Source organism: Chaetodon auriga, chromosome 21 (assembly GCF_051107435.1).
Source record: "Chaetodon auriga isolate fChaAug3 chromosome 21, fChaAug3.hap1, whole genome shotgun sequence".
Taxonomy (NCBI): Eukaryota; Metazoa; Chordata; class Actinopteri; order Chaetodontiformes; family Chaetodontidae; genus Chaetodon; species Chaetodon auriga.
The window spans coordinates 19,463,901-19,479,310 of NC_135094.1; the positions used below are offsets into that span (position 1 = coordinate 19,463,901).

The window sequence follows — 15,410 nt, forward strand, 5'->3', positions numbered from 1 at the left end:
CTGTAGCCTACTCTGCTCTATAGCCCGCGAGCGCGCCAACAGGTCGCGTTCATAGACGGTCCTACTGTCTGCTGCATTTGGCACGATCCGCATCCATACAGTCTATGATCCATACATGACAGCAGGCCGGGACGGCATTTCAAGATTGTGTGAGGTAAGTGTAACTTCCCTTTTGGGCAGGTATCAAGTTCGATAACGGAGCAGTGTCGGCCATGTTGCTGATCTCATTGCACCAGTCAACTTCTAACATACCAAACAGAGTCTAACTTTCCGCTATCCCTCGTGCTGATTTCCCGGTAGCTAGCTACTTGTCCGCTATTTCTCCCTCTCCCGCTCGCGCTATTTCTCTCTCTCATCCCTCTGACGTTTGTGCTCTCTCTCTACCCGTTTATAAAAATTAACATGAAATTAATTATTTAATATCTCTCGTCGGCGAGAAAGAAAAAGAAAAGAAAAAGAAAAGAGGGATCCGACAGCACTGAGTCAGTGACTCTGCCACAGCCTTATCGGTGAAGAGGGGTGAGGTTATGGCTTAAAAGCTGTGGGGGGGCAGAGGGTGCGGCTGCCCCGGGCCCACGGTTATGAGGGGGCCCATCGCAAGGCTGATGCCGAAAAAACAAAAAGGGAAAGTCGGTCTCTTACTGCTGTATTTGTAAAGATATAAGTGTAAAAAAAAAAAAAAAAAAAAAAACGGGGAGAAAACAGTCTGAATCAGAGCGTTTCTGAAGATTAAGAGGACATGCCACCTCTCTTGCACTGTCTGGCGATCTCTCTCTCTCTCTCTCTCTCTCTCTCTCTCTCTCGCTCGTTCTCTCGCTCTCTCTCTCTCTCTCTCTCTCTCGCTGTGCGTGTGTGTGCATCTGACAGAAAGTGACATCTGATTGAAGTGCGGGCGTCTGACCCAGGTTTGAGCAAATTATTGGTAAAATCCACGGCGCTGACCATGGTGCAGAGTGTGTCAGTAGTGTCACAATAGTGTGACACTCAGTGTCAAGCTGCCTGAGTCTTAGCTGACTATTGGTGCAGCATACATGTGCCAAGGTTATGGACAGCAAGTGTTCTTTGTTCATCGTTTTGTTTGACAGTGAAGATTGTTCACATGATTGATGTTAAGTTTTGTATGCTCTAAATGAATGAACGAGTGAGTGAATGAACAAATGAACAATTGATTGAATGAGTGAGTGAATGAATTAATGACTTTGTGTCATGGTTTTTTTTTCAAGATTAAATTTGAAATATTCCTGATATGCCTTTGTATGTTCTTAAGGATGATACCAACCTGTTATGTTCATATACAGCAATTTATATTACATTCAGTGGTCTCAAAATGCCCTAAAGAGATACATCAGGCTTGAAAACGTACACACACACCCAACCCCGAGGGTCAGAGACCCTCCCACCACAGTCTCCTAAAATCCTGTGGGAAACACTGCCCCCCCTTCATCAAATTTGAATGAATGTTGGTGTGTATGTTCAAGAGGTAGTGGAGGATCTCTCCAGTCACTTTAATCAGGATTGCTAAAAGGCATCTTGAGTACTACAGTATATCTTGAGTATGTGACACACCCACTGATACCAATCAATACGGCCCTTCAGGTTTTGGTTAATACTTGCCTATTGGTGAAATTCTATATGAAGATATGTGCCCAGATTTCTGATAAATGGACAAACCGTAAATGAGTCCATGTCTAAATCGCTTTTGACCAATGTCGCTCATTTATGAAAGAAATGTGTATCTCACAATGCTGTGTACCCTTTTCACAATACACACATAACTGGTTTTCAGTTTGTGCTTGAAAAAAAATCCATCACAGCAGACTTTCATGGTCCAAGAGGCTTTTTTCTACAGCACACTGTGCTGCACTTGTATGTCAAATTTCAATTGGTCAATTGATGTGAGGGACATGGCCTTTGCAAAAATTAATTTTTGGGGCATAATTTCAGCTCAACCATCTGGCCGATTGCTCTCATATTTCTTGGGAAGCACTTGCACATCATTTCCATTTATTGGGCTGAGTTTCATGATTCCAGCTCACGGCAATTTGACTCGCTGCAGCAGACAAGTAATAATAATAAACTGGCACAAACACAGTGCCCAGAGGGACCAAACCCTCAGCACATACAGCCACAAAGCCTTCAATGAAGACTTTAACAGAGATCATGTCGAACATCTGCTGATGTGGAGAGAGAGAGAGAGAGAGAGAGAGAGAGAGAGAGAGAAAGAAAGAAAGAAAGAGAGAAACTGGTCATCAATGTCCATTTTCCACAGCTCCCGACACAGAGAGAGCACCCAGCTCATGCTTAGCACTGCTCTTTACTAAAACCTTGTCATTCATCAGTGCGGACGCTCACATCTTCATCATTATTGCTAAAGTTACCATTCTTGTGTCGACTGCCCTTCAGTCTTTGTCATTCGTGTGTCTGACAAAGAAGGCAACATCCTCTCCTCATGTGATCTCATTCTTGCTTCAACCGTTTCGCCTACATGGTAACAGTCAAAGTAAAACACACAGACCTTCTCTTTCAGAATTAATGTAGGCTTTATACTCGAAGTCACGGGGTGAAAGACTAAAACTGGGATTTCAGTAGGGGTCCACTTCACACTTTAACCAGTCTCAAACCTGTCTGGTTGAGGGTGATGTAATTTCAAGGAAACAAATACTCTACATTTTCGAGCACTAAGACACCTCACCTCCCTCCGGGGAGAATGTTTCTCTGTGTCAGTTTGGAACAAAGTCCAGGCTCCACAAACACAGCCCAAGCTTGACATTAGGCACGCTGAAGGAGAATCAACATGCTCAGTGCTTTGCTTTCCCTGGGATCTGTAAGAGCTCTGCTGTTAGACATTTCAAACGCCTGTCCTGAATTAAACAACAGTCCCAACTGAACTGTCACCCAGCTCACATCACAGCCTCACTTCGTCTGACTGGGACGCCTCTGAAGTTGACAAATCTTTTGAGGAACACATCTCCCTTGTGATGAAGATGCTGTCATGGACATCTTTGTGAAATGGAATGAAAAACAAACTTGCTGGGTTTTTTAAAATATATATTACTATTAAAAAATAGAAAGAAAACAAATCAGGGAGGCAAATTTCCGTCAAAGGACACAAGGGAGTAATTTTATCACATTTATTAAACATAGAATGGTAGACTGAATGCCCTGAAAAAACATTTTAACCTTTTTAAAGTGAATGTAAACTGTCCCAAAATCAAAATGTTGTTTCTTTACCATATACTATCATGGTTGTTAGCCGATAGTGACATAGCTTATGTAAAGCAATTTGTAATCAATAAGAGCTAATTCAGTTTTTGTTATCAAAGTACAAGTACCTGAGCAGCAGCAGCTTCAGTACAGAACTGGAGTAAATGTACCTGCTTACTTTCATCTCCGACAGAAGTTTGGTCCAATATTAACACTGATGTTAAGAGTTTCTAAAATTCAATTGAAACTCAAAGTACTTTTAACTCCAAACTGTACAAGTTCATTCACGGTAAACTTGCTGTGTTGTCACACTTAACTACAGTTCACGGTTTAATGTTGTACTGTTTCATCTCTCATCCCTACTGCGTGTTTAGTTTTGTTAGCTGTTAGCGGCAAGCTCTATTAGCTCTAGTCATCCCAAACACAAACACGTTACTTGAGCCCTGACCTGAGGTACACAATGTCATTACCTTAACTTCCATGCAAAACGGTGATGTGCGTCCTTGCATGTCTGGTGGAGGCAGCCCAGCCATCTGCCACCATAACAGCCAAACTCCACTGATAATGATAGCTTGTAAAACATCCTACCCCCTAATGTACATGTCATCTTAGACACCTGCTTATGTGTTTACATGGCCAAGAAAATGTCTTTCCCCAAACGCAATCTAGCTATCTAATCTATCTCAGGTTTTTCTAATCCACAATTACAGAAACAAGATTTGTCATTTACATCACCTCCAATCACCTTACTGGAGAAAGGTGAACACAATGAAAGATGCTGTCTGGTCAAATAATTGGCACGTGGCACACTGGGCCAACTACTGTGTGTAACTGACGGATTGTGTAACGTGTCAGTCATTTGCTGAGTGTGGTGGATGAGGATCCTAATGACAAAGGCATAATGATGTCTTTAAGAAAAACGAGGGGAAAGGTGCAGAGCCTCACCTTTCTTTAATTCTCTGCCCCCTACCAACAACAATCTAATTCACCTCAGGCATGCTATTATCTGCTTCACAAGCAACACCTTGGTGAATGTGCAGTCATATGAACACATCACACCTCTCTCCTCACCCCAGTCGTGCTCTGAATTAACTACTTTTATCACCATGGCAACCATAGTCTCTGCGAATACATTGCTCTCTTGTATGGCATTAGGCTTAAAAAATCATGTTGTTATTACTACTGGTATTATTCTTGGATTGAAATTTAAATTGTAACACTGTGGAAGCCTGATTTAATAATAACTGATAGGCTCACTGTTTACAGGTTTGTTTCTACCTTTCCAATCTTCCTGTGATGAGATCACTCAAGAAAATCTGCAACAAAGGTGAAAAGATTACCTCTACATCGTGTAAACTTCCACACATTCTCCTGTTTCTTTGAAACAGCAGCACTGCTTCCCAGAATCACAGGAACTGACCGTGCATTTGACTGCATCTGTCTCATTGATTGTGAGGTTGACAGTAAGACGAGCACACAGCTATACTATAAAGGCTGCAAGGAATTCTACGTGGTACTTTGGCATTTAATTGGACAATGAGGTGCACTGCTAAATATCATTGATAAACTCTGTTGCAACGCTATTTGTAACTGAGTGCCTCATGAATGAGACAACTTTCTGATGCAGCATTATTGTCATTCTGAACACAGTCATTGTCAAAGAGAGTCTATAGTGGTACCTAACCCTTGATAATTCATTTGCAACAATGTAGTCAAGTCACCTCCACAAATAGAATGGAATTCTGTGGGAAAACCTGAGTATGTACATGTAATTTTTATTTTAATACGTGCATTAACACATTTTAAACATATTATCTTGCTACTGCAACAAATTAATTTCCCAAAAGTAAACAACAGTGATCCATCCTTATGAGCAACAGCAGGTTCTGCATAAATATCACACATTTCCGTTTAACGCAATTTTGTTAATGCTAAAGGCCAAAAGGAAAGCGAATACACCAACACACACACACACACCCCCATAGGGGTACATGTTACCATCCACATGTTGCCCTTCCCCCACTCCATTCCTTAGATCTTTGTGTGTGTGTGTGTGTGTGTGTGTGTGTGTGTGTGTGTGTGTGTGTGTGTGTGTGTGTGCGTGCGTGCGTGTATGTGTACTTGAGCGAGGCCAATTTTGGAAAGTGAGAACATTTTGGCCAGCCCTCTGAGGGCCATTTGAAAGTTAAGACTTGGTTTTAAGGGTTAGGTAAGAATTTGATTTAGGTTAGGGTTAGTCTTTTAGTTGTGGTGGTTATGGTTAGGGTAAGGGGCCAGGGAATGCTTTATGTCAATAAGTGTCCTCACAAGGCTAAAAGTACAAGTGTGTGTGTGTGTGAGAGAGAGAGAGAGAGAGAGAGAGAGAGAGAGAGAGAGAGAGAGAGAGAGAGAGAGATGTGTGATGTGTGCTGACTCCCCCTTATTCAGCGGGACCTTTCAGCTCCCAGAGTCATTTCCATAGGTCATGGCCCCATCCGCCCCATCCACCCTAGCCCCCATCCACCCATCTCGTTCCATTATGGCTGGCCCTTTGTCCATACCAGATGTGCTCTCTGTATGTGTGTGTTGGATGAAGGGGCCCACTGCCTCAGACCCAGATGAACCTCCCTTCATACAAGCACAGAGCAGACCAGAAAGGTTGCCATCTGCCCTGCTGAATTATTTGTCCTTGCAGGTTGAAGCTGGAGTCACAGCTCAGCGACATGGTGTAAACCAAACTGTGGCTCACACTATAACAGATAACACGCTGTCCTTGACATTGGGCAAACTGGATATCAATCGCCATTTTTGGAACTGGAACTTAGCTAGGAGAATGTAGAGGTATCCTGAAAGCTTGACAGGGAAGTAAAGCAACATGCCACACTTTCAGTACAGTCTGCATTAAGCCGAGTTTCAGAAAGGCAGGAGCAATGATGCCAAAACTCTGTGCTGAAAATGTAGAAAATGGCTGTAGCACACTGGGCCATAGCTGCTTTTACTGTGTTGCATTTGCAGAACATTTGGACATATGTATTTCCTGACAGTTGCATTGACTGCAACTCGGCCATATGAAAACAATGCATGCGCCCTGCTACTGGTCTGTTTCTATCACATTAAATGAAATGAAAGCTGAGGCAGCTTTTTGTTCCTACAAAACAAAGAGGAAGGTATGGATGGCCATACAGAATTAGAATGGGAGGAGGAGGAGGAGGAGAAGGCAGTACATCTGTCTAAGCTGCTGGTCTTATACATATGCAGCATCTTGATCTAAAGGTTAAACACCCTGTCCGCACCCTGGCAGCTGCTCCAACCCAGACACACGCATGCACACATGCATGCACGCACACACACAATAAGAGAGTTAAAGGATATCAACTGCCAAAAAAATGATATTTGTGAAAACACTGTAACAAAGCAGACATATCTGAAAACATTCTATTAATATATATTATGACATGGGAAGTGTCTGCAGGTACAACAACAGAATTCATGAATTCATGTTCAATGCAGTGATTTGTGTTCCGTTATGCTTAGCTTAATAACTCATTTCATTTTAATGGCAAATTAGTCATTTATTCCACACCCTAAGACCGGTTGTTCTTTGTTTAGTCTTGCCCATCAGCTTCCTTTTCCTGTCTTCGTATTGTTTCTCAGTCATCGGGTGGATTACACTGACAAACAAACACGTAGCTACCCTTTTCAATCCATTTTTGCTGAGACAAGGCAAAAGAGGATCAAGGAGCTCTAACGGTTTCATCTTCATTTGTTTATGTTGTTTAGTTTCTGAAGCACAAGTTGATTCCAATGATATAGTTTGGTCATATTTCAATTCTGGCAAAACCACTGAGCACACAGAGGGAATTTGGGTTGATGACGATAATGAATATGGACATCACTGTCCTCACAACCCAGCATGCATTTCTCCTTTTACACAGCATTGTCTATGCTGGACAGTCCCAACAGCAGGGCAGTCTCAGATAAATGCCTACGTCACTTCCAAGGCACGCACACACACACACACATGTAGAGAGAGAAACCCTCCTGAGTGAAACAGGGATAGTGGAAGAGGCGGGGGTGGAAGTTAATGGAGGCCAGTGAGGGGATTGCTGTTTGAAGCAGCTGACTCACCGCTCAGACTCAACCGGCTGACTGTCTGGTTGGCTGCTCCAGTGCCTGGCCCCCCGTCCTACATCCACAGCACGGCTGATTATTACAGGCTGCTCGGCTACACCACCAAAGGCTACATCCAAATCACCCCTGTGAGAACCATTTCATAATGTGTTTGCTGTTCAATTTTACTTTCCTGTGCTCCATGTTAAACATTTAATTAATGACTCGGAAATGCCAAAACATGAAGTAAACGCAGTATGAAATAAGAAAATTATGGGAGAAATGTGAGGTGTAAAAACATAAAGGGCCCTATGAAATCTGTTTTATTTCCCACACGTCCAAATTATGTGTGTAACTTTTTAAATGTTTCTGCATTTTTGTGTTTTTACGATTTAGGCACATTTTGGAATCAGAAAGAGTGTCTTTTGTGTGGCAGATGAATAAAATTTCAACAATTCAATATTTCAAAAATTTAATGAATACCAATGCAACCGATGTAACACTACATTGTACTGTTTTTTTTTACCAAACAGATCTTGTGCAGGATACTCTCCACATGCAGCTCGAACACACAGTGTAAGTGGGTCTGATGGAGGCTGGGGGAAATGCTCCTCCTTGTTTACAGTGCTTAACCAGAAAGGGGCATCGCTTTTTCATTTTTCCCCAAGAGAGTATCTGACTCCGTGCAGTGGCTGCACTTCTGAGAGTTTGTTGAAGTGATGAGCTCTTGCTAGCGCATTGCCTTTCTCTCAGAGGACCTCTTCCAAAATGACTGTGTGTGTGTACGTGTGTGTATGACACCAAAACACAGCAGCATTGTTTGTTTCTGCTCATTTGGTGAGACAAAAAAAAGCTTACGTTGGTAGGGAAAACCCTGATTTTTATTAACTGCACCAACATTTTGGCAACTGATGTGATATTCTGTGTTTTACACTTGGTTCCATTTTTATTATCAAATTCCACAATTCAGCCCTTGTTTTCTGCATTGCAGGACCCTACATGACTGGACGTATGAAGGACAACTGCCGCCAGCTAAAGCTGTTAAATCATAACGGGAAGACAGTGATGCTAATGATGCTTGATTAGTCTTTCTACCTACTTTATCAATACCAAGATGTCCCAACAGCTATTGGTGATACAAAAGTTTGAGCAGTATCACATTGAAAGCCATGATGTTTACCAGAATGAAAAACGTGCATCTGACATTATTTGTACAACAAATATTTGATATTTTAGACATGTACAACAGGTATAGATCTCAAAGATCACAAGGCTGAAACATCAAGCTTTAAAACTTTTCAAGAAAACTTTGGAATTTTTGCTTTTGCAGAGTGTCATCCCTTTCCTTTAAAACACGGGATGTAGGTTTGCCTTTTTGGGCAACACCTCCCTCAAATGTTGCATTTGAATTCAGTCGAATTTGAACTGTTCACAGATTCCGTTTGTGTGGAACTGTCTCTGTGGTGCTCAAAAAGCTTGAAATGAGACCATCTGTTTTGTTTTAAAAGGTCTCAGCTTTGGCAGATAAGACTGTTGATGCACCAAATCACCTGGCTCATTTGCTTTTCCTGGGAAAAGTCATTAAGATTTACCTGGCTTCACAAACACCATGATTCCATCAACACCGACATGCCTGTATCTAAATCCTGCACAACAGAGTTTCTGTGAGATAAGATCTGTTTGTATTTTGGCATGCATTTGATATACATATAAAAAATGCTGTGTGTACTTGTCCTTCACAGTACCAATCAAAATGAACTGATTTTATTTGGCATCAAAATGAATCTGGATGTATTCCTTAAATCAGACCACTTGACCAGACACTTTCTGCGAAGCTGCATTCTGAATCATTAAACCTGTATTTTTCATCAGACAACAATGAGACGACGGAAAGACTAAAATGTCAGCTTTCATTGACTAAAACTAGACTACAATAGTTAGTTTTCTTGGACTAAGATAAGACTAAAATGCCATGGCTTTTAGTCAACTAATGAGGGTGACTAAATATGATCAAAACTAACAAGGATATTTGACACAGGACTTCATGTGGCACCTCAGAAAAGCTGTTAGTGCAGAAAGCCTCAAATAACCAGAAAACTTGCTAGTGCCATGGTAGGCAAAGCACCTCATGGGTCAAATATATTGTTGTTGGCCTGTATTAAACAGTGCTGAAATAATGATCCAAAGTCACCAAGTGCAACAGTGCCAGAGAAGAGCAGAAATCATTACCTTTACAGAAATACAGACACTGGCTTCCTCTCTGCTTTCAATGTGGTCTCCTCATTAGAGAGTCCTTTTCAAAATACATCCACTTTACTGAAATCGCTGCACAGACACACCATATATAACTACATGATGACATTCGGTGAAAGCTACATGTCTTTGGGAGAAGCAAACGACAGAGCAACATGGTGTGCTCTGGCTTGGTGGAGGAGGTTTGGGTGGAAGGTACATATTTGTGATGCAGGCCCTTTTTTCACACAAAGAAAGGAATAGTCCAAAGGCTTGTCCTTTGAGGTACTTCTCATGCACTATCCTCTACAGTCTTTTCATATAGCAATTTTATATCAACCACCAGGGCCTTATTTACAATTCTTATCAGTTTTTTACCTTTCTTTTTGACATACTGACATGAATGGATATTTTTTTAATTATGTGGGATCTTAATATTCAGGTTAATGACAAATGCGAGCCACTGCAGCCAGAAAATTGCACAGCAAAGAAACCGCTTTGACAGAAGTGGTAAATGATTTACTTCTTGCTTCAGACTCTGGCTCAGGTTCAATATTAGTGCTCCTACATCTCAGTGCAGCTTGATGGATCACATTCTATTACATCACCCAAAAAGTTATATTGGTGCCACTGGCACTGCTCTCTCTAGTGGTTTAAATCATATTTCTCTGACAAATCTTTGTTTTACAAAACAACTGTTCATCCGACCATAAGAGGGTCAGTTGTGGTGTACCACAGGGATCTCTGCTCACTCCTCTTCTTTTTTTCTATTTACATGTTGCCCCATGGTACATTAATTAGCTTCCACTTAGCTTCCATTTCTGTGCAGATGATACTCAGTTTTACATGTCTATTTAGCCTGATGCCTGTCAACAGTTGGTCAAAGTGGAAAAATGCATATCAGAAATCAACAACTGTGATGTAATTCCCGTCTTTTAAATGCTGAGAAAACTGAAATGCCAAATCTTGGTCTAAAGCAGATTAGAAACAAATTCTGTGATCTCACTCTGAACATTGCTGGTTCCACTATCTCACAAAATCTTGGTGTCTTATCTGATCCTAATCTCTCCTTTGACGAAGATATCAATATTACAAAGACTGCGTATTTCCACTCACAAAACATTGCCTAGATTACATTTTCCATGGCTGATGATGAAAAACTTAAGGTCTCATTGAGATTTGTCTCATCAAGGCTTGAATACTGTGGCACTATTTCTTCTGGCTTATCATCTATTTACAAACTGCAACTTGTATAAAATATTGCTGTTAGCATGTAATGTCAACCAAAACTAGAAATTTTGATGATATTGCCTCGGTACATATGGTAAGCACAGTGTACACCAGTATGTTTGTGGGAAGAACTGGTTACCTCATGCAGACAAATACTACAAGAAAATACTGTTCGCCTCAGCTTTTCTTCAAAATTAGTTTCTGAAGGTATCTTTAAGGTTTGTACATGAAAATAACAAAAGGTGATCAGGAGAAACCAGTCTACTGAGATTAAATACTAATGTTTGGATTTGTAAGTCATTCTAACTCTTATTTCCATCTGACACATGCAAGCATACCATTTCCCTCTGACAAACATAGAATCAGCAGTAGAGCTTGTGATTCCCTGGCCTCCCCACGAAGGAGAGCAGAGTGGGGGGCCATTAATTAACGGATTGGTGCCTTTGAATCCGATGGGCACTGGCATGGCTACAACCTCTCAAATTAGTCGTGGTTCCTTGGGCCAGGACAACGGGCGTCCAGGGTCACCCTCATGCCTGGCATTCCTCTGCTGCTAGTACTGACAGCAGCAGCACACAGCACCCAGAAAAACAACACCACACAAGCATTCTGTAGAAACACAACAGAAACAAAAAATGGCCCCCAGCAGCTGGGATGAAGGGTAAGAAGAGATGAAAGTAGCGCAAAATATCAACTCAAAAGTAAGTGCAAAATATTAACTCTGCAGTCTCAGTGGAATTTCTAGAGTATCAGTAACGCTGCGATAAAAAAGAAAAAAAAAAACATATCTGTTGAACCATACAGAAAAGAAGAAGCAGCGCTCCCACAGTAGCCTTGATGAAAGAGCCCATGACTATTGCCTCGCTGAAAAATAGTCCTTCCTCATTTGTTATTCTAAAGAGGTGACCACTCTGGCTTTAACCTCACTTGGGCTATATTGTGACATTTTTAGCACACAGGACACTTTTAAACCAGTCCTAACCAGCTTCGAGTGGTCGTAGAAAACTTTGATAATTAAGAATGCTTCAGAACACCAGTGTGTAGACTAACATTGTCTCAAGCCATTCATTTCTATCACCCATGTCACATTCTGGCACAACATATCATGTCACCCACCCTTAGTGCACATGCGAACAGTCTCACTAAAAATGCTCAGAGCTGAAAGAGTGGACAAGTTGTGGACACAAGTGAGACAGCTCCTGTGCCAGCTCTCAAACCAAGCAAATAAAGCCATAATTCTCAACAAAAATTCTAAAAAGTATTCTAATGACGCAGTTTGTCACAGTTTCAGTTCATGCCTTGTGTCACTTCCTGTTAATTTCCTGCATTCCAACTGCCAAACATTGTAACTTCCCAAATACACAGTATAAAAATCGGACACACTGTGGGCTACACCTCTCTAACTTTCAAGTTATTTCAGGAATTTCATGACCGGTAGCAACCCTGGAGCAAGACAAGATGAGAGAACATGCTGAAATGATTCCCCACATCCTCTGTAGTCAGGGACAGCCACGATTGATTTGGAGTCTCCTTTAACAGTGGCTCGCATTTGACTCTGAGTGCTGACACAACACTCATCCTTTATACCAGCCACTCCAGCTTAATGTGGTCCGTTTACTTACTATGCCTAAAGGGGGCAGGGGGAGAAGCACAAGACTCGGAGCAGACAAATGAAACTGGGGGGGTGGGAGGGCTGAAGGGGCAAGAGGGAGAAACGAGTGACAGAGCATGAGAACAGAGCCTATTAGGTGGTAGGATGACTGAGACTGGTAGGATGAGGAGAGTAATAGTGACACTACCTAATTTAGCCCACTGCCAGCACTCGGATGTGTGCGGGTGCCTTTGTGTGTTGTACGCTGCTGTTTGTGAATGCTGCTAAAGCAAGTGTGTGTGAGCTGCAGGGGTGTGGTCCTGAATGCTGAACATCAACGTGACACGTGAAGGTGTCAGTGAAGGTCTTCCCTGGTTAAATCATATCTATGCTTTTGTGATAGTCTATGTATGTAAAATCTAATATACAATCTTGATGTTGGTGTGACTCACATAAAAGCTGCTATGTGTGCTGGTGCACTTTTTTTCTAATCTGCTGGGTCAGATTATCTGCACCTAAAATATTGGATTCTATTCTGATGTAAATGATGCAGCTCATGCCGTGGACCCACGCCATGACAATCCTATTGCTGGACAAAGAAAGCCGAATTCCCACCCTTCTTGTGTGTCCCTCAGCCAACATATCAATTTAATAACCAGTCTGCATCGGAGGCAGCGATGGGGTATATGAGGACACGACGGTGCTTTTGGCATGACTGGGTTCTGATGGGATCTTAATGTATGCTGTTTAAAAAGCATGCTCCTCCACTCATGATCAGGCTCTCTCTCCCTCTCTCCACACAAAGGAATGTCACACAAAGGAAACGCGTGAGTCTGCAGTCAATAGGAAAAAAAACACACTATCGGCTGTTTGTATCTGTGAGAAAAGCCTTCTCCTTTTGCAATAAGCTGACCACTGAAACAAAGGGAAAACGTTCCGATGCAAAGGGGAAATAAAAATCTCAGCGGAACGAGAGCAAGCATCAATTGTAGCAGCGGTGGTGATCAATGGTATTCTCTCATGAGGGGCTAGAAATGCGAATCCAGTTCACGGGTCTTGCGGTGTAGTTCAATACTGCTGATCGGTAACCACCAACCATTAAACATTACTCAAGATTCATCGGAGTGTCTTTATGAGACTCTTCTCCACACGGCATTAATAAACAACGCCAAGGATGTTTCTTAAACATCTCTACTGCAGTCTCCACTGTAAGTATCATTGCAAAGCTATTTTCAAAGTCCAGTTTTAGTGAAATGCTGCGCCGTTTAGAAATGTGTAAACCAAATGCACCAGGAGACTTGACAACTCGTCAACAAATGGTTAAAGACTCCGACAGTACAACGCAGCTTTAAACTGGTACATTTTGAATGGAGTTTGGCGTACCCGGTGCGCTGTGCACTGTTAAACTGGGAGAATGACAAGTACGGAAGAAATTGTTTCTCATCTTCTGACAGCAAGCTGTTAAACCACGATGTCTACGGGGCAAAATCCTTCTAAGCCGTATGTCTGAAAATGCCATCACAAGAAAAACTGTCATTTCCCAGACACTAAACCGTCGTAAAGGTACAGCGAAACAAGAAACGGAAAAATGTCTGAACTCTGTGCTATAACTAGTTCAACACTGCTATCTGCGGCAGCTAAAAGCTAACAGGCGAACGTGATGGTGCTGAGGAATATCTGTCACACAGCTATTAGCGTTAAATAGAAAGTTAAACCACCAGTTAACACTCAAAGTGTCTCATTTACTAAACAGAGTGTAGACACGATAGAAAACACATTTACAAGACTACACAACAAATGTCATCCCGAGGGAAAAAAAAGTCATCAATTTAGTCACTTCAGGAGTCCAAACGTCCACTCAAAACTATTGAGAGCAGGGACGTTCCTGTCATGACGTCTGCGGTGAGAAAACAGTCACTGAGGTGCCAACACGGAGAGATAACGGTCACCTGGAACACGACAGCCATCCAGCCCTGAGCCAAAATCAACTTACACAGTTCAACTAACGCGACATGCTCCTAAAAATCTGCCATGGGACAAGCTCCCACCTCAAGGTAAATGAACAACCAGTGCTTGACAAAAAGCAAACATCGAAGTTACAGAGCGATGCTGCCAACTTCGTATTTGCGAAACTAAGGACTGTTCCTCCGGACAGACTCCGGTGCTCTTTGTTGGGAAAGCAGAATCAAAAACCTGTGACCAAATCTAGCCGAAGAGAGCCCAGCTTTGATCCTGAGCTACAGCCGTCGGCTCTTTTAAGCCCGATGTGACTTTTAGCTCCCTGCTCTTTTTTTCCCAGACAATAAACATTCCTCAGACAGGCAGCAGAACGCTGGCCACCGACCCTGCGCCATCTTAGTTAGAGACACTGCTTCTTCAGGCTTCTTGAACAAAGAGCTTTTCTAGCGAAACTAGCCAGACACGGGAGTGTAACTTTCGAGAAACACGTGAGAAACACAAAACACAAGTCCATGTTGTCCATTTAGGGGCACTTACCGGTATTATATTGTATCCTTGTCCAGAACAGGAGGACGAGCAGAAGGCATGGTATTGCATCCATCGTGGCTACGGACCAGACTGGCTGTCGACTGCTAACTTCTCCAAGCGCTGAGGAAGGTAGACGCTGATTGGCTAATAGAGCCACAAGTCCCGCCTCTCGAGTGGTTGCACGGCGAAAGAGCGATGGTGATTGGTATAGAGACCTGCCACACCCCGCCCCAATGGAGCAACTCTGTCACTGCTGTAAACAAACACTGTTGCTATTCACTATGATGCCAAAATATCACTTTTGTCAGGTTACTTTCATATTAGTTCTGTGAAAAGAGGAGTCAGTATGAAATGAATAACTAGTTCAAGCATAATCTTTTAATAAACGCCATATAAACAAAACTAATAACTTATCATTGCACATAACTTTCATACTTTCAACTATTTCTGTCAGAGATTTGCTGCATTTCAGTCTGAGCATGGAGGAAAACTCCAGAATTGTCAAAAGCTAAACATATGGCATATGTAGGCAGATGATTTCTCAACACATTTCTAAGCTCAGATTGAAATAGAAACC

At 42.1% G+C, this 15,410-nt stretch overlaps 1 protein-coding gene across 1 annotated transcript in view; it reads right to left on the reverse strand.

Moving 5' to 3' along the window:
* Positions 1 to 14,919, reverse strand: part of tgfbr1b (transforming growth factor, beta receptor 1 b) — a 56,540-nt gene extending 41,621 nt beyond the window's left edge. The window contains exon 1 of the mRNA XM_076761137.1: positions 14,843 to 14,919. Within this exon, the coding sequence (XP_076617252.1) occupies positions 14,843 to 14,906 (64 nt within the window). The 5' untranslated portion in view covers positions 14,907 to 14,919. The remainder of the gene's footprint in view (positions 1 to 14,842) is intronic.
* Positions 14,920 to 15,410: the final 491 nt, after the last annotated feature.